Source organism: Phyllopteryx taeniolatus, chromosome 23 (genome assembly GCF_024500385.1).
Source record: "Phyllopteryx taeniolatus isolate TA_2022b chromosome 23, UOR_Ptae_1.2, whole genome shotgun sequence".
Lineage (NCBI taxonomy): Eukaryota > Metazoa > Chordata > Actinopteri > Syngnathiformes > Syngnathidae > Phyllopteryx > Phyllopteryx taeniolatus.
Window position 1 is genome coordinate 7,449,907 of NC_084524.1, and position 26,132 is coordinate 7,476,038.

At 42.9% G+C, this 26,132-nt stretch overlaps 2 protein-coding genes across 30 annotated transcripts in view; one reads left to right on the forward strand and one right to left on the reverse strand.

Moving 5' to 3' along the window:
• LOC133472529 (gastrula zinc finger protein XlCGF57.1-like) overlaps positions 1-26,132 on the forward strand; it is a 200,021-nt gene that overhangs the window by 155,531 nt on the left and 18,358 nt on the right. For 2 of the 7 annotated variants that reach the window (XM_061763466.1, XM_061763465.1), the window contains exon 3: positions 179-3,932. The exons of 2 other annotated variants lie outside the window; for them this stretch is intronic. In XM_061763466.1, coding sequence (XP_061619450.1) covers positions 179-2,463 — 2,285 coding nt within the window. In that variant the 3' untranslated portion in view covers positions 2,464-3,932. Of the gene's footprint in view, positions 1-178; positions 3,934-26,132 lie in introns of those variants that run through there. 3 more of the 7 variants (XM_061763468.1, XM_061763467.1, XM_061763469.1) reach the window with 2 other exon arrangements.
• Positions 1-26,132, reverse strand: part of LOC133472567 (zinc finger protein OZF-like) — a 284,984-nt gene that overhangs the window by 132,564 nt on the left and 126,288 nt on the right. For 7 of the 23 annotated variants that reach the window (XM_061763597.1, XM_061763601.1, XM_061763592.1 and 4 more), the window contains 2 exons: positions 21,086-21,242; positions 13,296-20,295 (listed from right to left, as the gene is read on the reverse strand). In XM_061763597.1, the coding sequence (XP_061619581.1) occupies positions 18,922-20,226 (1,305 nt within the window). In that variant the 5' untranslated portion in view covers positions 20,227-20,295; positions 21,086-21,242 and the 3' untranslated portion in view covers positions 13,296-18,921. The other 16 variants (XM_061763622.1, XM_061763609.1, XM_061763619.1 and 13 more) reach the window with 12 other exon arrangements.

The window sequence follows — 26,132 nt, forward strand, 5'->3', positions numbered from 1 at the left end:
GGGTCGCCCAACTTTGCTGCGTCCCGCTGTTCTACTATTTTGCGTCACCCCATTAGTCCCATTAGGCTCTCTGGTTGAAGGCGCTAACGTGTAAACAGGATCGAGGACCAAGGTGGTTGTCAATATTGTAAACAAATTAGATTTGACCCATTTGTGTTTGTCTTCTTTTGTCTTGCAGACGTCAGTGAAAATCTTCATCCTGAGCGGCAGCAGTCAGTGTCCCCTCACATCAAAGAGGAAGAGGAGGATGAAGAGGTTCAACATATCAAAGAGGAGGAGGAAGAGTTCCTTCACATTAAAGAGGGAGAGCAGGAGGAAATCATCAAGGTTCCATCGACTGGTGTCCCTTTGAAGAGTGAAGATGAAGGTCGAAGTGAGGAGAGACGAGGGGCGGAGCCACCAAACAGCAACAGCTCAAGTGATGGAGACCACTGTGGAGGATCACAAACAGACGGTGATGATGATGATGATGATGAACAGTTGGAAGGTGATATGACATGTCACACTGCCAATAAATGCTGGAAATGTTCTAAATGTAGGAAAATCTTTCCTTCTAAGAGGAATTTCAAACAACACATGAAAATACACACTGGTGAGAAGCCTTTTGCCTGCTCGGTTTGTGGTCAAAGATTCTCCATCAAGAAAAGCTTAAAAATACACACAAGAACACACACTGGTGAGAAACCTTTTGGATGCTTAGTTTGTGAGGAAAGGTTCTCTCAAAGGGGAACTTTAATAAGTCACAAAAGAACCCACTCTGGTGAGAAGCCTTTTGCATGCTCAGTTTGTGGGCAAAGGTTCTCTCGAAAGGGACATTTGACACGTCACACAAGAACACACACAGGAGAGAAGCCTTTTGCATGCTCAGTTTGTGGTCAAAGGTTCTCTCAGAAGGGAACCTTAAAAGGTCACACAAGAACGCACACTGGTGAGAAACCTTTTGCATGCTCAGTTTGTGGGCAAAGGTTCTCTCGAAAGGGACATTTGACAGGTCACACAAGAACACACACAGGAGAGAAGCCTTTTGCATGCTCAGTTTGTGGTCAAAGGTTCTCTCAGAAGGGAACCTTAAAAGGTCACACAAGAACGCACACTGGTGAGAAACCTTTTGCATGCTCAGTTTGTGGGCAAAGGTTCTCTCGAAAGGGACATTGGACACGTCACACAAGAACACACACAGGAGAGAAGCCTTTTGCATGCTCAGTTTGTGGTCAAAGGTTCTCTCAGAAGGGAACCTTAAAAGGTCACACAAGAACGCACACTGGTGAGAAACCTTTTGCATGCTCAGTTTGTGGTCAAAGATTCTCCCTAAAGGGAAGCTTAAAAATGCACACAAGAACCCACACCGGTGAGAAACCTTTTGGATGCTCAGTTTGTGGGGAAAGGTTCTCTCAAAGGGGAACTTTAATAAGTCACAAAAGAACCCACTCTGGTGAGAAGCCTTTTGCATGCTCAGTTTGTGGCCAAAGATTCTCCATAAAGAAAAGCTTAAAAATACACACAAGAACACACACTGGTGAGAAACCTTTTGGATGCTCAGTTTGCGGTCAAACTTTCTCTCAGAAGGGAACCTTAAAAGGTCACACAAGAACGCACACTGGTGAGAAACCTTTTGCATGCTCAGTTTGTGGGCAAAGGTTCTCTCGAAAGGGACATTTGACACGTCACACAAGAACACACACAGGAGAGAAGCCTTTTGCATGCTCAGTTTGCGGTCAAACTTTCTCTCAGAAGGGAACCTTAAAAGGTCACACAAGAACGCACACTGGTGGGAAACCTTTTGCATGCTCAGTTTGTGGGCAAAGGTTCTCTCAAAAGGGACATTTGACACATCACACAAGAACACACACAGGAGAGAAGCCTTTTGCATGCTCAGTTTGTGGTCAAAGGTTCTCTCAGAAGGGAACCTTAAAAGGTCACACAAGAACGCACACTGGTGAGAAACCTTTTGCATGCTCAGTTTGTGGGCAAAGGTTCTCTCAAAGGGGACATTTGACAAGTCACACAAGAACACACACTGGTGAGAAACCTTTTGGATGCTCAGTTTGTGGGGAAAGGTTCTCTCAAAGGGGAACTTTAATAAGTCACAAAAGAACCCACTCTGGTGAGAAGCCTTTTGCATGCTCAGTTTGTGGCCAAAGATTCTCCATAAAGAAAAGCTTAAAAATACACACAAGAACACACACTGGTGAGAAACCTTTTGGATGCTCAGTTTGCGGTCAAACTTTCTCTCACAAGGGAACCTTAAAAGGTCACACAAGAACGCACACTGGTGAGAAACCTTTTGCATGCTCAGTTTGTGGGCAAAGGTTCTCTCAAAGGGGACATTTGACAAGTCACACAAGAACACACACTGGTGAGAAACCTTTTTCCTGCTCAGGTTGTGGTCAAAGATTCTCTCGTAAGGCTCTGGTTAAGACACACAAGTGTCCTGGTGAGACAAGCAGTGATCAAGAAGAATAACTGAAATATCACACAGCCATAAGTATTCAGACCCCAGCAAAGGGTCGGAATAATATGGCTATGTGATATTTCACTTTTTCTTTTTTCATAAATCAGCAAAAATTTCAACCATTATTTTTTTTCTGTCAATATGGGGTGCTGTGTGTAAATTAATGAGGGAAAAAATAAGTGATTTTAGCAAATGGCTGCAATATAACACATATAAAATTTAAGGGGGGTCCGAATACTTTCCGTACCCACTGTATGTATGTATGTATCGATCAAATATATGGATAGATCACAAATTTGTTTCTGCAGATGGCATTGTGTGACAGATGTGGACTGTCATAATGTCGGACGACCCATAACGAAGGTCTCCTGTCTCAAAACTGATCTGATTTAAGCTTATCTGATCCATAAAAGCTAAAGTTTGAAGCTGTCATGGGTAGAAATGTCTGCATATATTTTGGTGATGCTTGTTGACAGTTGTGGGACATGAAGCCACGTTTCTTGGGTTCATGCATGAGGCTTGCAAGGATGTGGTGCTCGCCCGTCGTGTTTGTGTCATTTTAATGATGTTGTCCGCATCCATCCTAATCCATAAGTTTGCGTTTTTTATTGTTTATTTTTTATTTTTCAAGCACATTAAATTCGTGATTGAACATAATTTCGGGGTACTAGCTGTTGTTCATGTGATGCAATGATATATGACAGCAATGTAAGATATCCAACGTAATACCAGCTTGAACAAGGCGGTGTTTGGAAACTCGAGCAATTTCCTGAAAAGTTGTCATTTTGAAGGTGAGGGGATTCCACCTGACAGCTGCGATATACAAATATGACCAATTACTGCCACTTCATAGTATGGTACATTCCTTTTCCCACACCAGCTATGCCAGTGCTTTTCAATTTTCAATTTTGTTGATGAAAAAGGGGTGTTCGAAAGGGGATTAGTTCTTTACCAATTGCTCCAAAATGTATTGATATTATTGGAAATGAGTGCCAGTTTCATTTTCTTGAGCATGCATGCATTTTGTCCAATGTTTTAGTGATGTCAATATCAAATAAGTGAACGATTGATTGAAATAGACTGTAAAAAAAACTGACTTTTGGTGCTAAACTGTAACGTGTATATGTGATCCTGAATAAAGTAGACTGCTTAAAACAGTGAGGGTGACTCCATTTACTTGTACATCAAATCCATTTTCCCCATTAAAAAGTATTGAAATGTCTTTCATGCATTGGAAAGCCTTCTTCTTTCTTCTTCTTCTTTTCCTTTCGGCTTGTCCCGTTAGGGGTCGCCACAGCGCGTCATCCTTTTCCATGAGAGCCTATCTCCTGCATCCTCCTCTCGAACACCAACTGCCATCATGTCTTCCCTCACGACATCCATCAACCTTCTCTTTGGTCTTCCTCTAGCTCTCTTGCCTGGCAGCTCCATCCTCATCATCCTTCTACCAATATACTCACTCTCTCTCGTCTGGACGTGTCCAAACCATTGAAGTCTGCTCTCTCTTACTTTGTCTCCAAAACATCGAACCTTGGCTGTCCCTCTGATGAGCTCATTTCAAATTTTATCCAACCTGGTCACTCCGAGAGCGAACCTCAACATCTTCATTTCCGCCACCTCCAACTCTGCTTCCTGTTTTCTCTTCAGTGCCACTGTCTCTAATCCATACATCATGGCTGGCCTCACCACTGTTTTATAAACTTTGCCCTTCATCCTAGCAGAGACTCTTCTGTCACATAACACACCTGACACCTTCCTCCACCCGTTCCAACCTGCTTGGACCCGTTTCTTCACTTCCTGACCACACTCACCGTTGCTCTGGACGGTTGACCCCAAGTATTTAAAGTCCTCTACCCTTGCCATCTCTTCTCCCTGTAGCCTCATTCTTCCCACACCCCTCTCATTCATGCACATATATTCTGTTTTACTTCGGCTAATCTTCATTCCTCTTCTTTCCAGTGCATGCCTCCATCTTTCTAACTGTTCCTCCAGCTGCTCCCTGCTTTCACTGCAGATCACAATGTCATCTGCAAACATCATGGTCCACGGGGATTCCAGTCTAACCTCATCTGTCAGCCTATCCATTACCACTGCAAAAAGGAAGGGGCTCAGGGCTGATCCCTGATGCAGTCCCACGTCCACCTTAAATTCTTCTGTCACACCGACAGCACACCTCACCGCTGTTCTGCTGCCCTCGTACATGTCCTGTATTATTCTAACATACTTCTCTGCCACTCCAGACTTCCGCATGCAGTACCACAGTTCCTCTCTGGGTACTCTGTCATAGGCTTTCTCTAGATCTACAAAGACACAATGTAGCTCCTTCTGACCTTCTCTGTACTTTTCCATCAACATCCTCAAGGCAAATAATGCATCTGTGGTACTCTTTCTGGGCATAAAATCATACTGTTGCTCACAAATACTCACTTCTGTCCTGAGTCGAGCCTCCACAACTCTTTCCCATAACTTGATTGTGTGGCTCATCAATTTTATTCCTCTATAGTTCCCATAGCTCTGCACATCACCCTCGTTCTTAAAAATGCGCAGCAGCACACTTTTCCTCCATTCCTAAGGCATCTTCTCACGCGCTAGAATTCTATTGAACAAGCTGGTCAAAAACTCCACAACCACCTCTCCTAGATGCTTCCATACCTCCACAGGAATGTCATCAGGACCAACTGCCTTTCCATTTTTCATTCTCTTGAATCATTTTCTACCTCTGCTCTTGTATGTCACTTTATGTTCCTGCCATTTCACTACAGCCATTTCCATCCTTTTTGCAAAGTCTACCACCATCTGTCCCTCCAAGTTCCTTTCCTGGATGCCGTACTTACCCATTACTTCTTCATCACCCCTATGTCCTTCACCAACATGTCCATGACAATCTGCACCAATCACAACTCTCTCTGTCTGGGATGCTCAGAACTACTTCGTCGAGTTCCTTCCCGAATTTCTCTTTCACCACTAGGTCACATCCTACCTGTGGGGCATAGCCACTCATCACATTATACATAATTATATTATTATACCCTCAATTTCAAGTTTCAGCCTCATCATTCGATCTGATATTCTTTTCACCTCCAAGACATCCTCAGCTAACTCTTCCTTTAAAATTACCCCAACTCCATTTCTCTTCCCATCTACACTATGGTAATAGAAACCATCTTCGACCCACAGTAGCTGAATTTCAGACATTCCTGACCCTGGCCACAACTGATTCAGTACGGAATTCTTTGGATGAACACTTTGGATTTGTTTGGCAAAGTTTTAAGCCAGTTAGCAAGGCTAGCTAGCTAGCTAACATCACTAGTCGCCAGATTATTACATCCAATAACATATACAAAATGGCAGCGCGGCAAAAGACTGTGTCGCGCAGCCAGCTCCATGGCTCTGCACTGTGATTAGGCCAGCCAGCGAACTAGCCTCACAAATCATCACGTGACAAAGTTACTATTCTTCGCCTCCATGCCAGCTTCGTCACTGGCACAAGACGGCAGCACGGAATGTCCCTGGAGCAAATGAGACATCCACAGCTGCGGAAATGCCAGAGGGGAGCTGCCTCCGTGATGAAGTTACTGTCGCTGATCATCGTGACACTGAGTCACTAATCACTGCCTGAATGGCGGCTTTGTTGGCAAATTACCATGTCCAATAATGCGCGGTGTCAGATTTCGCTTATCCGCAGGACTAATCGGGAGAAATGTCCTGACCGACTCTCCGTTTAAAGCAGGGGTGGCCAACTAGTCAGAGACTAAGAGCCACTTTTTTTTCTGTGTTACTGCAAAGAGCCACATCATACACATGGGTACACATGAACGTCATCTTTTAATCATCATTGCTTCTTTCACATCTATGCCACGGGTTCTGTCTTTTAATGGCACAATATCAAGGAGTTCTTCTTTGATCATACATTCATTTGACACAGACCGTGCAAATATTGCCAACTGAGGCTTGTCTTGTATGTCACAACTCTCATCCAATGCCACACTAAAATACTCACATGCTTGAAGGTCAGAGTGCAACTGTGATTAAACAGCTGTATTAATATCCGATATTCTGCGTTTAACACTGTGGCGGGACAGTTGAACGTCTGATACGCTCCGTTTTAGTTTGTCGTCTCCAGGAGCCAAGATTTCAAAGGCGTCAATGAGGCATTTTTTAATGAAGTCCCCTTCGTTGTATGGCTTTTTAGCCCGTGCTATGTTCCAAGCCAGCTGATATGATGCAAGCGTTACGGTCTCCGAGTGTTTTGTAAATTTTTTGAAAAACTGCACCTGCTTTTCTGCCTTGCTTTTCAAAGCGACCAACTTCCATCCATCCATCCATTTTCTGAGCCGCTTCTCCTCACTAGGGTCGCGGGCGTGCTGGAGCCTATCCCAGCTGTCATCGGGCAGGAGGCAGGGTACACCCTGAACTGGTTGCCAGCCAATCGCAGGGCACATCGAAACAAACAACCATTCGCACTCACAGTCATGCCTACGGGCAATTTAGAGTCTCCAATTAATGCATGTTTTTGGGATGTGGGAGGAAACCGGAGTGCCCGGAGAAAACCCACGCAGGCACGGGGAGAACATGCAAACTCCACACAGGCGAGGACGGGGATTGAACCCCGCACCTCAGAACTGTGAGGCTGACGCTCTAACCAGTCGGCCACCGTGCCGCCAGCGACCAACTTGTTCTTGCTAAGTTCAGTCCCTTTTGGAAATTCCTGTTCGATGTTAGGGTGGAGTGAGCTGAAGTGACGCTGAAGATTTGAAGCTTTGAAATGCGCTAATGCTGCGTGACATATAAGGCAGATCGGCTTGCCATTACGTTTATCAAAAAAATATAAACTCTCCCACTCTGGCAAAAACGTCCTGTGTTCTTCTTCATATTTTCGTTTGGCTGTGCTTTTTTTTCCCCTGCCATTTCAAGAGGTAACTTGACGGAAATTGTTTACAACACAAATGATGTCACACCAAAGATTCTCTCGTCGCTCGTTTGACGTCACTCAAACAGGCTTACATGGTCAGTGTGCCATCTAGCTGTAGGGGGAGTGAATGACAGCGCCAGCCAAGCATTTTTGACGCATGGCATGTGACAGCTCCTGAAGAGCCGCATGAAACTAGTTAAAGAGCCGCATGAGGCTCGCGAGCCGCGGGTTGGCCAGGCCAGGTTTAAAGGGTCAAACTCCCCCCTTTTTCCTCTACCGGCACCAACGCCGTATGAGCAAGGAGATGAGGAGCTATTAAGCCGGTGCCGAGATGAATTCGCCTAGGTGTGCTAGCTGCCTTTAGTTTTACAGAGCCAATCCGGTCTGCCTTCACTTATCACCCCTTGATGAGTAACCGCACCGAGTGAAAGGGTAATATCGTAAATACTCCGTTTTTACAGCAGTTTCATCTCTAAAAATCGATTGCATTTGTTAAAGACCTAGTAAGTTTAACAGTCCTTGTTAGAACCGTACGGATTTGTTTTATTATTAAGCCGAAGTAATATGAATGAGTTACTTTTTGGGATGGTGTTAATGCCCGAGTATTAAAAATGAGATAACTTCTCATTATAAGAATGACAAAGATAGAATAGAATTAAAGCAAGGTATTTATTTCAGTGATTACTTAAGGTTAAAATGATAATATGACAGAAAGGGTTATAATACAAAAATCAATAATAAAATAATAACAAAAATTGAAAAGAAATAGAAATAGTTAAAAATAATATATCATAAAACAAATATTGCCTTTTGAGTGAGCCTTAAGGAGTGATCAAGTCCTACGGAGCCGTGTTGCCAATTAATAATAAGATAATTTGGAATATAAGAAACCCTGGACAGCTGACTAGCTCTCTTCCCTTTTTCACACAATATCAATAGCGGTTCTATTAGTTACCTTATTATAATAGTATTGTAGTCTTACCCAATTAAGGAGGAATATTCAAAAATGAATCGCTATCCAAGTAGCTTGATAAATCCCTCCTGCCAGCATGTCCCTTAGTATTGCGAAAGAAAAGAGCGTGCGTCTCCCCATCCTGCATCAGGATAAGAAGCCCTGCGCTCTCTCCGTTTGAGGCTTTTAAAACCTTGGTTTTTCCAGAAACTCCCTTTTTCTAAAAATACTCCTTTTGTTTGCGCTGTCCTGATATGACCTGAGTGTGAAACACCTGTTTCCTGTTTTCCCCTCAGAATAGCGTCAGAGTTATCCTGACCTGAACTCTGATTTTTACTCTCAGCGTGTTCTTATTTTGACCTAAACAGGAAGCACCTGTTTCCTGTTTATCCCTCAGAATGGCATCATCGTTGTCCTGACCTGACCTCTTATCTGCTCACTCAAATAGGCTCCTTTTTGGTAAATACATCCACTTCCAAGCATATTACATATGTCTTGACTCCAACCAATACATTTCATCTCATCATGTTACTTTCTAAGCAATACAGCAGTACATGAGCATATTTCAAATGTTAAATAAATGTATATAGTTCCATGTGAATTCAATTCTCTCATGCATTCAACAGGTTCAATCATCCTTATGTGATATATCATGTGTTATTTTTGTCTGAGAGAGACAACTCCACACAGGTTACAGTTCTTACACAAAAGCCGTTTCAAAGCATTTTTCCCTTTAGTATTTCAAAAGTAAGAATAGTATATAACAGCCTATCCAGGCCTGATGTACTTTTTATCAATGATTCCTAATTGTACATCCAAGTTTATAACATCAAAATCATCTCAAGGATATAAAATCAAATCATGGTTATAAGTGGTTGACTTCAGTATGTGTTTGTTTACCATAATACGGTGTTTCATAGGATTAGGACATTTAACTTCTTCGCTTGAACTGGCGACTCATAATTCTACTTTGGTTTGGCGACCTCTGGTGGTTAAACAAGGGATTGCAAACTGGGGCTGACACCTATTCATGATCTCAATTTGGTTTGGCGACCCTTGGTGGTTAAACTAGAAATTGCAAACTGGGGCTAAGCTCAATCATATGAACCCAGCTACATAAGCCAATTACTATCTTTGTTCCATTACATCCATCGCTTCATGTGGCTCGGCCGCCCACTTGACAGCGGACAACAGCTGTGTGCTAACAAGAATTTTGTCATCAAAGTTGGGTTAAGAGGAGGCATTGCACACCAAAACACAATGACACTTTACGGCACTGGGTCGTTGGAATATGGCATATGGCCATGAGACAGGCAACGATTAGGTATCTTCAAATACAATAAAAGCATAAGATAATCGCAACAATGAAACATCTTTATTTGCCAAGTATGTCAAAAACACAAGGAATTTGTCTCTGGGAGTTCGGCCGATCTTGTATGACAACAGACAGCTACTGTGAAAAACTCTAATTTGTCGAGTGTTGGCATAATGTGATGAATGGTGCATTTGACAGTCACCAGTAAAATGGTTCCATCGATCTCAGTCGATAAAACTCAAAACATTTGGGGTGAGAAGTAATGCCTAGTATGAACAAATATGGCACGGTGAGTGTAGGGCTGGGCAATATGGGACTTTTTATTTTCCTGATAGTGGCATCTGGTAAAAGAGGGGGGAAAAAAATAAAAAAATAGGAAAATGTACACTAGATTACTAATGAATGCAACTGAACTTTTCATATTGTACAAAGTTAAATATCTGTTATAAAAATAGCAGCAAAATGACAAAAAATGTCAAACTGTATTTTCCCAAAAATACCCCAAAAAGTACAAACCCAATTCCAATAAAGTTGGGACATTGTGTTAAAGATAAATAAAAACAGAATACAAAGATTTGCAAATCATGTTCAACTTATATTTAATTGAATACACTAGAAAGATAAGATATTTAATGTTCAAACTGATAAACTTTGTTGTTTTTAGCAAATAATCATTAACTTAGAATTTGATGGCTGCGACACGTTCCAAAAAAGCTGGGACAGGGTCATGTTTACCACTGTGTTACATCACCTTTTCTTTGAACAACATTCAATAAACGTTTGGGAACTGAGGACACTAATTGTTGAAGCTTTGTAGGTGGAATTCTTTCCCATTCTTGCTTGATGTACAGCTTCAGCTGTTCAACAGTTCGGGATCTCCGTTGTCGTATTTTACGCTTCATAATGCGCCACACACTTTCAATGGGAAACAGGTCTGGACTGCAGCCAGGCCACTCTAGTACCCTCACTCTTTTACTACGAAGCCACGCTGTTGTAAGACGTGCAGAATGTGGTTTGCCATTGTTTTGCTGAAATAAGCAGGTGGGTCCATGAAAAAGACGTTGCTTGGATGGCAGCATATGTTTCTCCAAAAACTGTATGTACCATTCAGTATTAATGGTGCCTTCACAGATCTGTAAGTTACCCATCCCATTGGTATTAACACGGCCCCATACCATCACAGATGCTGGCTTTTGAACTTTGCGTCCATAACAGTCCGGATGGTTCTTTTCCTCTTTGGCCCGGAGGACAGAACGTCCACAATTTCAAAAAACAATTTGAAATGCGGACTTGTCAGACCACAGAAGACTTTTCCACTTTGCATCAGTCCAGCTTAGATGAGCTCGGGCCCAGAGAAGCTGGCGGCGTTTCTGTGTGTTGTTGATAAATGGCTTTTGCTTTGCATAGTAGAGTTTCAAGTTGCACTTACGGATGTAGTGCCGAACTGTACTTACTGACATTGGCTTTCTGAAGTGTTCCTGAGCCCATGCGGTGATATCCTTTACACATTGATGGCGGTTTTTGATGCAGTGCCGCCTGAGGGGTCGAAGGTCACGAGCATTCAATGTTGGTTTTCGGCCTTGCCGCTTACATTCAGCGATTTCTCCAGATTCTCTGAGCCTTTTAATGATATTATGGACCGTAGATGATGAAATCCCTAAATTCCTTGCAATTGTACGTTGAGGAACATTGTCCTTAAACTGTTGGACTATTTTCTCACGCACTTGTTCACAAATGTGAATGACTGAGCAATTCAGGGAAGCTCCTTTTCTACCCAATCATGGCACCCACCTGTTCCCAATTAGCCTGTTCACCTGTGGGATGTTCCAAACAGGTGTTTGATGAGCATTCTTCAACTTTCTCACTTTGTATTTTTTGCCACCTGTCCCAGCTTTTTTGGAACGTGTTGCAGCCATAAAATTCTGAGTTAATGATTATTTGCGAAAAACAATAAAGTTTTTCAGTATGAACATTAAATATCTTGTATTTGTCGTGTATTCAATTAAATATAGGTTGAATATGATTTCCAAATCATTGTATTCTGTTTTTATGTTTAACCGAGCAATTTAGAGTCTTCAATCAACGTACCACGCATGTTTTTGGGATGTGGGAGGAAACCGGAGTGCCCGGAGGAAACCCACGCAGGCGCTGAACACGCAAACTCCACACAGGCGAGGCTGGGATTTGAACCCCAAACCTCATAACTGTGAGACAGATGTGCTAACCAGTCATCTTCCATGCCACCCATTGCAGATATACTTCTTTTCAAATTTGTTCTGCATCGAAGGCTCGACAGACATCCATCATTATTTTACCGTACTAAAACATCATTCATCAAATATTCGTGTCCAGGTAAACTTGTCTCGATGCATTTTGAAGATAGTTTATTCTAGCTTAGCTTGCTAGCTACAAACAAAGAGAGACATTTGGTCACCAGATTATTACGTTTAATAACACATACAAAATTGCAGCACAGCATATACATTATGAATATATTCCATTTATAACAACTAAGTGATTGATTGCTACTTTACTTTACGAGTGGAGGCGAGCTTGACCGGCGCTATATACCTACTGGGGGCGTGCCTTTAGCGTCCTCCTTCACGCGCACCCTTCCCCCTTTACGTCCGCATTTCCTCTGTATAAGCAGCGTGTCGGCAGGAAATGCTCCCAGTCAGTCAAGCGGCGCGCTCATCACACAACAACATTTATACATTTTGGAACTCGGCGCACACACAAGGCACGCCGCATTACAAGGCGCCCCGTCCATTTTGGAGAAAATTTACGACTTTTAAGTGCGCCTTATAGTCGTGAAAATACGGTCATAATTATATTTCTAAACTGCACAGGTTGTGCTTCAAGCAGAAGTAGGGACTGGTTTCAAGGACAATGACAACCACACGAGATCCCATTCACTGCCACCAAAGAATAAAATCCAGATGTGGATAAAACTTTGCTAGATTTTAGGCGCAAGGTCAAAAAAAAACTAGACTATTGAGCGAACGGTAGAGGAGGAGAATTACGAGGGACAAAGTGCAAGTCTGGGAGCCCCATGTGTTCATGCATCTTTGTCTCATGTAAATTCTGCACATAGTTATACTTCCAAATACATTATTTTTCTGTACTTTCTCGGTATTGTTTTATGTTCAGATGTTTGAGGTTTTCACAAAAGAAAAAAAATATTGGTGTCAAAGTCATTGTTCTGCTTCACAAAAAGGCTGTTTTTCCTCCACAAACAGATTTGGCTGAAAGTCGCCTATATTTGACTGCTGATTACTAAAGAACGGTATAAGGTAGAGACGAACTTTTTTTCTGATGAAAGAAAGAGAGTCGGATCTTTCTTTTGGTGGTTTTGGTGTTTACATCGTCATAGTACACAATATTCTGTGGGGCGTGAAAACGGAGTGAAAATGTCTGGCAGTGAATGAGTTAAATGCGTCATCAAACGGAGGCTGTAAATAAACACAGGAACAGCAATAAAATTCAAATGCATGCAACAAGTGAACCCACCTGCTCTGTGTAGCACAATTCGAGGCTGCAGATTGAACGCAGCGTCCAGTAGTTGACGTTGTGGCTCCTTCTCCTCTTTTGCGCCACAAAGTTCCTCCTCGTACTCTGCTGTCCTTGCACACATTTTCACACGATGATCACAACACTTTGGAGGGATGAGAAAAGCAAGTGCAAATCAGATGTGAAACAATGACATCAAGATTACGATTTGGACACTGTGGGTTAAACACTACGTTAGTTAAAATGGCAAAGCACCAAAGTCAACAAGAGGAAACAGGAGAACGGAATGATGCATTGGAAGAAATATGAGACAGAAAGAAAACAGCTCATTTGTGACATCTGGAGAGAAAATATGTCTTTGAACATTGTCGAGATTCTACAAATGGGTTCATAAAATAGGTGTTACAGGATGTTATTACTGCGGTCAAGCCAGCCTCCACTCGGAAAGTAGCAGCCAAGCCAGCCGCCCCTAATTTTGTTCATACTAGGCATTACGGAAATAGGTCGCCAACTGGCGGCGAAAGCCACCTTCAAAAATAAAAGCCTCCCAATAATACGGACGTCAGTACTCTTCGGTGAAGGAATGAAACCAGCAAAGTTAATTTTAATCTTGACATACATTAAAAAATGTACTTTATTTGATATCTTGGGAACATTTAATGGTAATAGCCTGCACTTATATCGCACTTTATCTACATCATCACAGTGCCCAAAGCGCTTTACAAAGCCTCACATTCACACACACATTCATAAACCAATGGGCGGCTGCTGCCATGCAAGGCGCTGCCAGGCCCACTGGGAGCCAATTAGGGTTCAGTGTCTTGCCCAAGGACACATCGACATGCGGACAGTCGTAGGAGGGATTCGAACCTGTTCTACCTACTGAGGCAAAGCCACCCCAATATAATCCCATTGGTATCGCAAGACAAGTCCAGATCTGTGTGACAGACCACCAAGGACTCCACGAAAAGATGTTTGATGAAGATATGATATTGTATTTCAAAATAAAAGTCTCTGAAAACTGCATATTTTGCTGTCATTACCCCTGACTGAAAAAATCTGTTAAATCTTTTTAATGAGATATCGCAACACTGGTTCAGTTCTGGGGGACACTCCACCTACCCAAGTCTCCAACAAAAGAGGTCCCATCAAAATCTGATGTGGCATTTCAAAATAAAAGACTCTTGAAATTGGTAGTGAAATATACCAATTTCAAGTGATCACGTCATGTCATGATCACGGATTTCAAAAATTCATTTAAAAAAATCTATGAGTTATCACAACACCAGTCCAGTTCTGGTGGACACGACACCACCCCAGGTCTCCAACAAAAGAGGTCCCATCCAAATCTGATGTGGCATTTCATAATAAAAGTCCCCTGAAATTGGTATATTCCACTGTCATGAACACGGATTTCAAAAATTCATTAAAAAAATCTATGAGTTATCACAACACCAGTCCAGTTCTGGTGGACACTACACCACCCCAGGTATCCAACAAAAGTGGTCCCACCCAAATCTGATGTCCATCCATTTTCTACCGCTTATCCGAGGTCGGGTCACGGGGGCAGTAGCTTTAGCAGGGACGCCCAGACTTCCCTCTCCCCAGCCACTTCATCCAGCTCTTCCGGGGGGATCCCGATGCGTTCGGAGGCCAGCCGAGAGACGTAGTCTCTCCACCGTGTCCTGGGTCGTCCCCGGGGTCTCCTTCCTGTGGGGTTCCCGGAACACCTCACCAGGGAGGCATACGGGAGGCGTCCGAATCAGATTCTCCAGCCACCTCATCTGGCTCCTCTCAATGCGGAGGAGCATCGGCTCTACTTTGAGCTCCTCCGGGATGACCGAGCTTCTCACCCTATCTCTAAGGGAGAGCCCAGATACCCTACGGAGGAAACTAATTTCGGTCGCTTGCATCCAGGATCTCATTCTTTTGGTCCCGACCCACAGCTCGTGAGCATAGTTTAGGGTAGGAACGTAGATCGACCGGTAAATTGAGACCTTCGCCTTTCGGCTTCACTCCTTCTTAACCACAACGGACCGATACAAAGTCCGCAGAAAAAACAAGATGGCTGCTGGGGTGCAGCCACACAGTTTGGCAGGTCCTGTGTGTTTGCTTAAAAAGTCATCCAAAGATCAAATAGGACCATGGATTATGCTATCAACGTATTCCTTTGCTGTTTGGATAACCCGCTATCTTCTGCTAAGTTCAACATGTCTAAGAAAAAGGGACACTCTAACCTTGTATCCAGCCAGATGGAGTCAGCACATGCTATTCACAAGGGTACTGGACTATGGCCATGCCAGGCCACCCCCAGGTGAGCAGGAACAGGCTGTCACAGGCAAACCACTCCTGGGTGTTTTTAATCTCTTGCTAATACTTCTTTTGGCTGGTGATGTTGAACTAAACCCTGGGCCAGTGCTCGCTGGGCCTCCACCTCTGCTACCTGGGCCAACATCACTGCCAACTGGGCCTTTACCTCGAGGAGCCGGGCTAACACCACTGCTAGATCAGCTAACATCATTGCTAGCTAGGCCTCCACCATTGCCGGCTGGGCCTCCACCACTGCTTGCTGGGCCTCCACCACTGCTAGCTGGGCCTCCACCACTGCTAGCTGGGCCTCCACCACTGCTGGCTGGGCCTCCACTACTGCCGGCTGCGCCTCCACCACTGCCGGCTGGGCCTCCACCTCTGCCGGCTGGGCCTCCACCTCTGCCGGCTGGGCCTCCACCTCTGCCGGCTGGGCCTCCACCTCTGCCGGCTGGGCCTCCACCTCTGCCGGCTGGGCCTCCACTTCTACTCGGTGGGCCTCCTCCACTGCTGGCTGATGCGGAAGGTGGCAGCGTAAAGCTAGATGCAAACATTGCCAATAAAAGAAAAGGGGGGCTGCCAAACCCCGCAATACTAAAGCACCGGAAATGCAGGGTGTTCCAAACCGTTAATAACTCTAAATTAATATGGGACTCAACACGTAAACCAAAAGGCATTCTTTGTGCACACTTAAATATACGAAGCATTTTAACAAAAAGTGATCAGGTCAATCGCCTTCTCATTGACTCAAATATTGATTTCCTCTGCCTATCTGAGACATGGCTCCATGAATCTTCGCCCTCAGCAATACTATCTGTACCTGGTTATAAAATGTTTAGAAAAGACAGACAGGGTTCTAAGGGAGGAGGTGTTATGATTTATGCCAAGGACACTTTTAATTGTAATGAAATACATGTTACAGATGAGAATGGATTAGAATTTCTTGGACTAACTGTTTCTTTGTCACAGCAAATGTCTTTTATTCTTGTAGTTATTTATAGGCCTCCCTCATCAAATGCAGGTTTTTATGAAAAGCTGGAAATTTTACTGAAACAACTCAATCTTGCAAAAGAGGTGATACCAAAACATGAACAACAACATTTCCAAGATTCTATCCAAGAAGTAAACTGGGATGTATTACTCGCTGGCAAAAATTTAGATGAGGATTGTTCTAAATTTGCCAACAAAATACAAGAAATGATTATACAATTTACACGGATAATTAAACTAAAAGCTAGAAAGAATGGCCTTCCTTGGTTAAACACATTTATTCTGAAACTGATGAAAGAACGCGATCATTCCTTGAAGTTGTCGGTCAAATCAGGATACAATAGACACCACTTTATTTCACTGAGAAATAGGGTAGTGAAAGAAATAAGAAAATCCAAAAATAACCTGGAATTATATTAAAAAACTATTGGGTGATACACAAAATAACAAAACAAAACTAATGCAAATTCAATTAAATGGAAACATCCTGACGGAACCTCAAGTGATGGCTGATGCTTTTAACAACTACTTCATTGAATCTGTGTCAGAAATCTCTTCTAAGTTTGCAGTTAAACAAAGGAAGGAATACCCTGCATTGTCTGCAACGCAGTTCTTTACTATTACAAATATTACTGAGACCAAAGTTAGCGATTTAATTCATTCACTCAAACCATCTAAGGCAAAGGATGTTTTTGGAATGGACACGAACATGCTCAAAGATCTAGGTTGAATAGGTAGATCTTGCTCCTCCTATTGCCTCAATCATTAATCTTTCAATTTCATCTGGTCACTTTCCAAAGGCCTGGGAATCTGCTATTGTTACCCCTGTCTTTAAATCCGGTGACTCAACTTCTCTGAATAACTACCGACCTATAAGCATTCTTCCGGCCATTTCCAAAGTTGCAGAAAAATGGGTGTCAGAGCAGATTGTCCATTATTTAAACAGCAGCTCCCCCTCTCTCCACGCCACGCAGTTTGGTTTCAGATCCAAGCATTCAACTGAAATGGCTACATGCCTCTTCATTGAGAAAATAAAATCTTCTCTCGACAAGGGTGGTGTTGTAGGGGCGGTGTTCTTGGACCTCAGGAAAGCTTTCGATACAGTAAATCACTCTGTTCTTCTTACCAAGCTCTCAAAATTGAACTTCTCTCGCAAAGCTGTGAGCTGGATTGAATCATATCTGCATGACCGAACACAATCTGTATCAGTTAACAACTGCAGATCAGAGTCTCTTAGGCTAACCTCTGGAGTCCCTCAGGGATCAATACGAGTCCCCCTTTTATTTAGTCTTTATATCAACGATTTGCCCACTCTTTGTTCTGAAGCAGAGTGCGTAATGTATGCAGACGACACGGTTTTCTTTGTTCATGGTCGCTCCAAAGATACTGTTGCTGCTAAACTCACTCATACAATGTCCTGTGTCACAACTTGGTTTCAGGAGTGCTGTCTACAGTTTCTAAAACTGTAGGCATGTATTTCACTAAAACAAATAGAGTATCACCTGACCCCGACATACTTGTTAATGGAGAAAAAATGCAAATTGTCACCCAATACAAATATCTTGGGTTAATAATAGATTTACAGCTTTTCTTTAAAGCCCATATTGACAAAACATCAAATTAAACCTCACAAATTTTCGTGCAATTCGAAATGAAATGTCAACTGAAGCCGCAAAAATGTAATTGCAGTCAATGATTCTTAGTCACTTCAACTATTGCATAACCAGTTGGTGCCAGGCTGGTCAGAATGTTTTGTGTACAAACAAGTAATTAAAGTGATGGATAAAAAAACCAAGGCACTATCATCACTGTGCAATTTTTTTAAAATACAGTCTTTTAAACTGGGACTGCCAACACTAAAAGACAAGGATGTTATGATGTTTTTTTTGTTATGATCAAATGATTTGTGGTTTTATTCTCTCTTAATAGTATAGTAAGTCTTTGATTATGTATCCTGGATTATATTGTCTTGTAGATGTATTTTACTGTTTTTGTACATCATGGCTGCAATATAACTGAAACATTTAAAGGGGTCTGAATACTTTCAGTACCCACTGTATGTATTGAATCGGCCTCGTGCCAGAGATTTCCAACGCGACTGAAAATCAAATATTTTATCAGTAAATGATTCCACTGATGACCACTGGGCGGCTGCTGCCGTGCAAGGCGCTGCCAGGCTCACTGGGAGCAAATTAGGGTTCGGTGTCTTGCCCAAGGACACTTCCACATACGGACAGTCGGAGCCAGGGTTCGAACCGGCGACCCTTCGGTCACTGGACGACCCGCTCTACTGATCCACAGCCGCCCTCTTTCCCACCACCTTTAACTAGTCCCTTTTAAGTATTTTGGCAACAGTGTTCATTCTCAACACTCACGGGGCTTTTAGAAACTATATGGACAAGAAGAAGATACATACAATAAAAGCTGGTACACAGAATACAAGCAAGTAGATGTCTGTCAGTAACATCGTAATTACTTTTATATTAAACATTTACATTTGCATTAAAAGCTTCTTGATCACTGCTTGTCTCACCGGGACACTTGTGTGTTTTAACCAGAGCCTTACGAGAGAATCTTTGACCACAAACTGAGCATGCAAAAGGTTTCTCACCAGAGTGGGTTCTTTTGTGCATTTTTAAGTATCCCTTCTGAGAGAACCTTTGACCACAAACTGAGCATGCAAAGGGCTTCTCTCCAGTGTGTGTTCTTATGTGGCTTGTCAAATGTTCCCTTTGAGAGAACCTTTGACCACAAACTGAGCATGCAAAAGGTTTCTCACCAGTGTGGGTTCTTGTGTGTATTTTTAAGTTTTCCTTTAGGGAGAATCTTTGACCACAAACTGAGCATGCAAAAGGTTTTTCACCAGAGTGGGTTCTTTTGTGCATTTTTAAGGTTCCCTTCTGAGAGAACCTTTGACCACAAACTGAGCATGCAAAGGGCTTCTCTCCAGTGTGTGTTCTTGTGTGTATTTTTAAGCTTTCCTTGTGAGAGAATATTTGACCACAAACTGAGCAGGCAAAAGGTTTCTCACCAGTGTGGGTTCTTGTGTGTATTATTAAAGTTCCCTTTTCAGAGAATCTTTGACCACAAACTGAGCAGGCAAAGGGCTTCTCACCAGTGTGCGTTCTTGTGTGTCTATTTAAGCTTTCCTTTTGGGAGAATCTTTGACCACAAACTGAGCATGCAAAAGGCTTCTCACCAGTGTGTGTTTTTGTGTGAGTTTTTAAGTTTCCCTTCTGAGAGAAAGTTTGCCCACAAATTGAGCAGGCAAATGGCTTCTCTCCAGTGTGTGTTCTTGTGTGTATTTTTAAGCTTTCCTTTAGAGAGAACCTTTGACCACAAACTGAGCAGGAAAAAGGTTTCTCTCCAGTGTGTGTTCTTGTGTGTATTGTTAAGTATCTCTTCACAGAGAATCTTTGACCACAAACTGGGCATGCAAAGGGCTTCTCTCCAGTGTGTATTTTCATGTGTCGTTTGAAATTCCTCTTCGAAGCAAAGGTTTTCCTACATTTAGAACATTTCCAGCATTTATTGGCAGTGTGACATGTCATATCACCTTCCAACTGTTCATCATCAACATCATCATCATCACCGTCTGTTTGTGATCCTCCACAGTGGTCTCCATCACTTGAGCTGTTGCTGTTTGGTGGCTCCGCCCCTCGTCTCTCCTCACTTCGACCTTCATCTTCACTCTTCAAAGGGACATCAGTCGATGATTTCCTCCTGCTCTTCCTCTTTAATGTGAAGGAACTCTTCCTCCTCCTCTTTGATGTGTTGAACCTCTTCATCCTCCTCTTCCTCTTTGATGTGAGGGGACACTGACTGCTGCCGCTCAGGATGAAGATTTTCACTGACGTCTGCAAGACAAAAGAAGACAAACACAAATGGGTCAAATCTAATTTGTTTACAATATTGACAACCACCTTGGTCCTCGATCCTGTTTACACGTTAGCGCCTTCAACCAGAGAGCCTAATGGGGTGACGCAAAATAGTAGAACAGCGGAACGCAGCAAAGTTGGGCGACCCTTCAATGTGGATGCACCGTTTTTTTGTTTTTTTACATGTCATCATCCATAGAAGTTGAAAAAAGTAATGCTATTTGTGACAAAGTAAGGAAGAGAAATCACAGGTTTCAAATTTAAAGAGTGAAAGTAAATTGTTGACAAAAAAAAAAGTATAGACACCTAAAAATGTAAATAAGTACAGTAAAAACTAATGTGTACAGTAATAAAATTGCGATAGATGAACCGCGATAGCGGAGGGTTTACTGTACTTGGTTACTTCCTACGATTGAAGAGTGATTTGACTTGGCATGAACAAATGTTTACTCAACTAGCCTACAAGACACAAAAAGGGCAAAAATCTTGCTGGCAATATTCCAAACACGTTGTGTAGGTTGTGTAATACTGTTACACTTTGATCGTGCAACAATGGCCACAAGCCTTTCAGATCTTCTGAAATTTGGCCTCCAACCCTCAATCCACATCATCATGAGGGGATGCCATCAGAATACACGCTATTGGATATTATAAAAAAAAAAAAAAAAAAAGGATATGTAACGTCAGAAAGCGCTCATCAGAAAAACCCGGGAATAATATTAAAATTAGAATGTATTTCATAAAACCAGTGAGAGAGAAGTGAACCCACCTGCTCTGTGTAGCACAATTCGAGGCTGCAGATTGAACACAGCGTCCAGTAGTTGACGTTGTGGCTCCTTCTCCTCTTTTGGGCCACAAAGTTTCTCCTCGTACTCTGCTGTCCTCCTTGCACACATTTTCACACGACGATCGCAACACTTTCCGCTCTACGTTGGAGGGATGAGAAAAGCAAGTGCAAATCAGATGACATCAAGATTACGATTTGGACACTGTGGGTTAAACACTACGTTAGTTAAAATGGCAAAGCACCAAAGTCAACAAGAGGAAACAGGAGAACGGAATGATGCATTGGAAGAAATATGACACAGAAAGAAAACACCTCATTTGTGACATAGGGAGAGAAAATTGGTGTTTGAACATTGTCGAGATTCTACAAGTGGATTCACAAAATAGGTGTTACAGGATGTTATTTTAGTACCTCAGACAAACAAAGCTGATCATCGAGTTGTTGTTTTTATCTCATTTAATTGTTAACTCACAGATTTTTTAATGATTTTTTTAAATCCGTGTTCATGACAGTGAAATATACCAATTATGAGATTATGTTGGGGTGGCTTTGGCTCAGTAGGTAGAACAGGTTTGAATCCCTGCTACGACTGTCCGCATGTCCAAGTTTCCAAATAAGAAGCCAAGTGTGCTTGCTTCAAGCAGTTGATTTGAAAAGTAAAAAATAATTGTTATTGCCAATTATTTACAATGCCCGTTTTGACAAGGCCGATAGCTCCAGCCAGAGAATATCGACTTTCGGATATTCATTCAGGTAGCGGGGGACGACAGGTCACACACACTATAAAATGAAAAGGAAGACAGGGTAAAATATACAGCAACCTAAACATGCAAATGAGACAAAGAGGAGAGACCCTCCACTAAGTGACCCACCACCTGTAAACCTGGCAGCCCACCTGTTTTGGACTTGTCAAAAGCCTTTGATCCAGTCAATATTGACATCCTCTGATGCCACAGTGCTGCAGTTTCCTATCAGGATGATGACTTGACTGCGAGTCATTTTTAAGGGAATCCAACTGTCGATGGTCCGACCCTGCCGAAATCCCCAGTAAGCCGACCGTGGCTGAACCAGGTGGAAAACAGGCCGTCCCGTCATTAGTAAGGAAAATTAAAATAAATCACCTTCCTCATCTGTCAGCACGATACAAAAACCAGCTTATTATTACAGTGTTTAAATAATAAGTGGCTTGCTCTCAATCATCTATTTTATAGTGTGTGTGTGTGCGTAGGAATATCTTGAAAACTGCGTTACGTTTGTATAAAAAATAAACGCGCTCGCTCGCTGATCCACAAACACACCTTCAACAATCGACAAGCAGAAATTAATATTGACAAATGATATCATGTAAATATTCATCATCATCATGTCAAGTTATGATAAATGCACACACAACATTTAAGAAACGTGTGTAAATCATGGATATATTTGTGGAAATCATTTTGAGACAAATCTCTACCCATAGTTATCATGGCAGATGAAAAAATACAAAGCCAGCCAGTTTCGAACCAGGGACCTTTCACGTGTGAGGCAAACATGATAACCACTACACTACGGAAACTGCTGCGTCATGTTGTCCAGACCGCTCCACCATGCACCAAGGGGCGCTGCCAGCCAAGTAACCGGATGGAAAAAAAACTGCTTTTGACGATTTGGACCATAAATCATGGCGTCATGAATAACCTGAAAAACCTAAAACAAAAAACAGAGAAGGACAAAAGGAACAGAGTAACGATGATCATCTACCATCCTGCAGACCTCAACCTCCACCGTCAGGCCCGGAACTCCATCCATCCATCCATTTTCTGAGCCGCATATCCTCACAAGGGTCACGGGAGTGCTGGAGCCCATCCCAGCTATCATCGGGCAGGAGGCGGGGTACACCCTGAACTGGTGCCCAGCCAATCGCAGGGCACATACAAACACACAACCATTCGCACTCACATTCACACCTACGGGCAATTTAGAGTCATCAATTAACCAACCATGCATGTTTTTGGGATGTGGGAGGAAACCGGAGTACCCGAAGAAAACCCACGCAGGCACGGGGAAAACATGCAAACTCCACACAGGCGGGGTCGGGGATTGAACCCCAGACCTCAGAACTGTGAGGCAAACGCTCTAACCAGTCGTCCACCGTGCCGCCAGGCCCGGAACTCAGGAGAATGATTTTAAAATAAAATTGCTTCCTTTTCCGGTTTCAGTTTTACAGTCCTTAATGTACAGAACTGCATACTTCATTTACACACTTCTTTCATTCCCGGGTTAAGCGTGTTATTGTTTTATGTATAATTCGCTGAATACTTTATTTAAAAAGTAAAAAACGGTTGATGAACTCTTCAGGATGAAACGTATTTCAAGAAACAAAATTCTGATGCTTATAAAAACGAATAACAGGCGCGTCAAGATCAAAGTTCACCGTCATCCCGTATCGGTTAATTAGCAACAGAAAGCTCTGCGATTCCTCATTAAGTTTAATATACTTTGATAATTGTCAGATTTACTTTTCAGCAATGAGACACACAAATAACATAATGGGGTAAACAAGTACTCTCTTCTCTCTGGTGCATCAATGAACAGTATGCAAACATATTTTTTTCTTGTTATTTACTTACCTTTTGAAACTTAAAGTTAGAAGCGATTGGTCAAATTTTTAAATTTCCTAAGGAACTCCTAAAGAATGTGTTGAACACAGGCATGTTTTGCCACTCAGTCCGAGTGGCACCTCAATGAGGGGGCGTGTTCCAGTGGGAATGTGACATAAGTGCATAACCTCGATACTAATGAGGAGTCCCTTGTACTGCATTCACCGAGTGTCGACCACGTCAATTCACCTGAACGCATCAACAATGCCAGTTAGCGAGGCGGTTTGCTGGTCCTGCTAAAGGAAAGCACGTTAGCTACAGTTTCAGTCGTGATGTGGTTATGTTCACCAAACAGGCGTAAGGTCCCTGTTTGGAAACGAAGCTGATAGGCTTTTTTGTTTTCCAACAAAGAAGAGACCCACGAAAAGCTAAAGACAAGGTTGAAGTTAACGCCCCGTCAGGGAATCAAACCCCGGTCTTCCACGTGACAGGCGGAGATACTGTCCACTATACTAATGAGGAGCCTTTTGACCTACATTCACTGAGTGTCCAGCACACGTCAATGCACCTGAATGCATGGCAATGCCAGCGAGCCGGTTTGTTGGTCCTGCTAACGGATAGCACGAGAGCAACAGTTTCAGTCGTGTAGTGGTTGTTTATGATTAGTGCTGATTGAGAACAGGTGCGCGGGCGAGGAGGCAATGATTGCTGGAGAGTTAGAGAGGGAAAAGGGAAGCACAAAGCGCCACCCAGGTTCCAAAAAGGAACTGCAGGGCACAGATCATGACAGTCCGCCCGTCCGCCCTAAAGGGATACGTGACACCGTGAAAGCAGGATGTTTGTTGATTATGTGGGGCGGAGGGGGTAAGGTGCAAATTCTGATATCGCTGTGTGTGCATGTGTGTGTATGCACAGCCAAAACTACAACAAAAACATCTGCAATTTACTGCATAGTGTTTTCTCAAGTTAGAAGTGGGCTGAAATATCCACGTTTATGCAGACAGTCCCAGACAAATACTACAATACATGAAAGCTGTTGTTTTTGTTCGTGTAAATATAAACACGAGTAGCACGCCGGAGCCTTCATGGTAACGACAACATTCCCAACATGGTGGCCACGTAGGCACGACGATCAGCCGGGCTGGCTTATCTCGTGTTAATACCCGGGAAGCCCAATAGAAGGCGTTGTGTGAGGTCTTGTGACTTTCTGGTGTTGTTTGATTGGTGAACTAGACTTAAACGTCACTCGCGCTTAAATTGGACAGGAGCAAACAGCGCCCAATGCAGAAGTCAAAGCCGTAGTCTCGTGCACGAAATAGCTGATAAGTAAGCAATCATTGATAAATAAAAGTTGCGAGCAACATTTAGAACATTGTAACGAAGTAAAAGTACCGTTACTTCTGAACAGCAGAAGCGCCGGAAGTGTTTTTTTCTGGTCTAGTGTTAGTCTAAATGCTCATCCCGGTGGTATTCCAAATTGTAGCTCCACGTTCAGAGTAAGTCCTCAATAAAACAATTTTTTGGACAATTTATGGTTTACACCTTGTTGTAAATGGCATGTATGTATTAAAAAACATTAACAATCAAAATATGAGACATGAGAAAACGAATGGGTGTTTGTCGATATGTGCCCTGCGATTGGCTGGCGACCAGTCCAGGGTGTACCCCGCCTCTTGCCACAAATCAGCTGGGTTAGGCTCCAGCACACCCGCGACCCTAATATGGATAAGCGCTGGAGAAAATGAATGGATGGTTTGTATACTCGTGAAACCTCAATAAATGAACCTTTTTAAAGAACCAATTGGACGAAATCGTCAACGCTTTATGAGGCTTCATTTGGCCGTCACTATGACATAGATATGAAGATTCCATTTAAATGTGAGGGCAGGAATATTTGTTAACACAAGAAGGTAGTTAGGAACTAAACAAGTCCAAACCTGCTGTGTGTAACACAACACGAGGCTGCATGCGAACAACGTCCACAAGTTGACGTCGTGGCTCGTCCTCCTCTTTCTTTCCAGAAAGTTCCTTCTCGTACTTTGCTGTCGTTCTTGCACAGATTTTGCACACGATCATCACAGGCGATCTCGAATTTGCGATGCGTTGCTGACAAACGCGTCTCTTTGTTAGCGGCTAGCGAGCTAAGCTAAGCTAACTAGGCCGAGAAGCTTCAACGGCCGTTCAATCCTCTATTAGTAACTGGTTCTATTCTTCTGGTCGAGGTGATTCTTCAATGATTAGGCCGAATGAACAGTTGAACAATGTATTCGAAACCACAGAATCAAACAATAAGGTTGGTGAAGGTTCAGCGTTCGTACCGTCCGGACGAAAGAAAGCGCGGAAGCTTTTTTCCGCTTGTTTTGTGGCCAAAGCTGCTTCCTGCCGTGACGTCACGCAGTCTCGGACCAATCCGATCTCGCCTCGGTTTCTGGGTGCGTTCGAACACT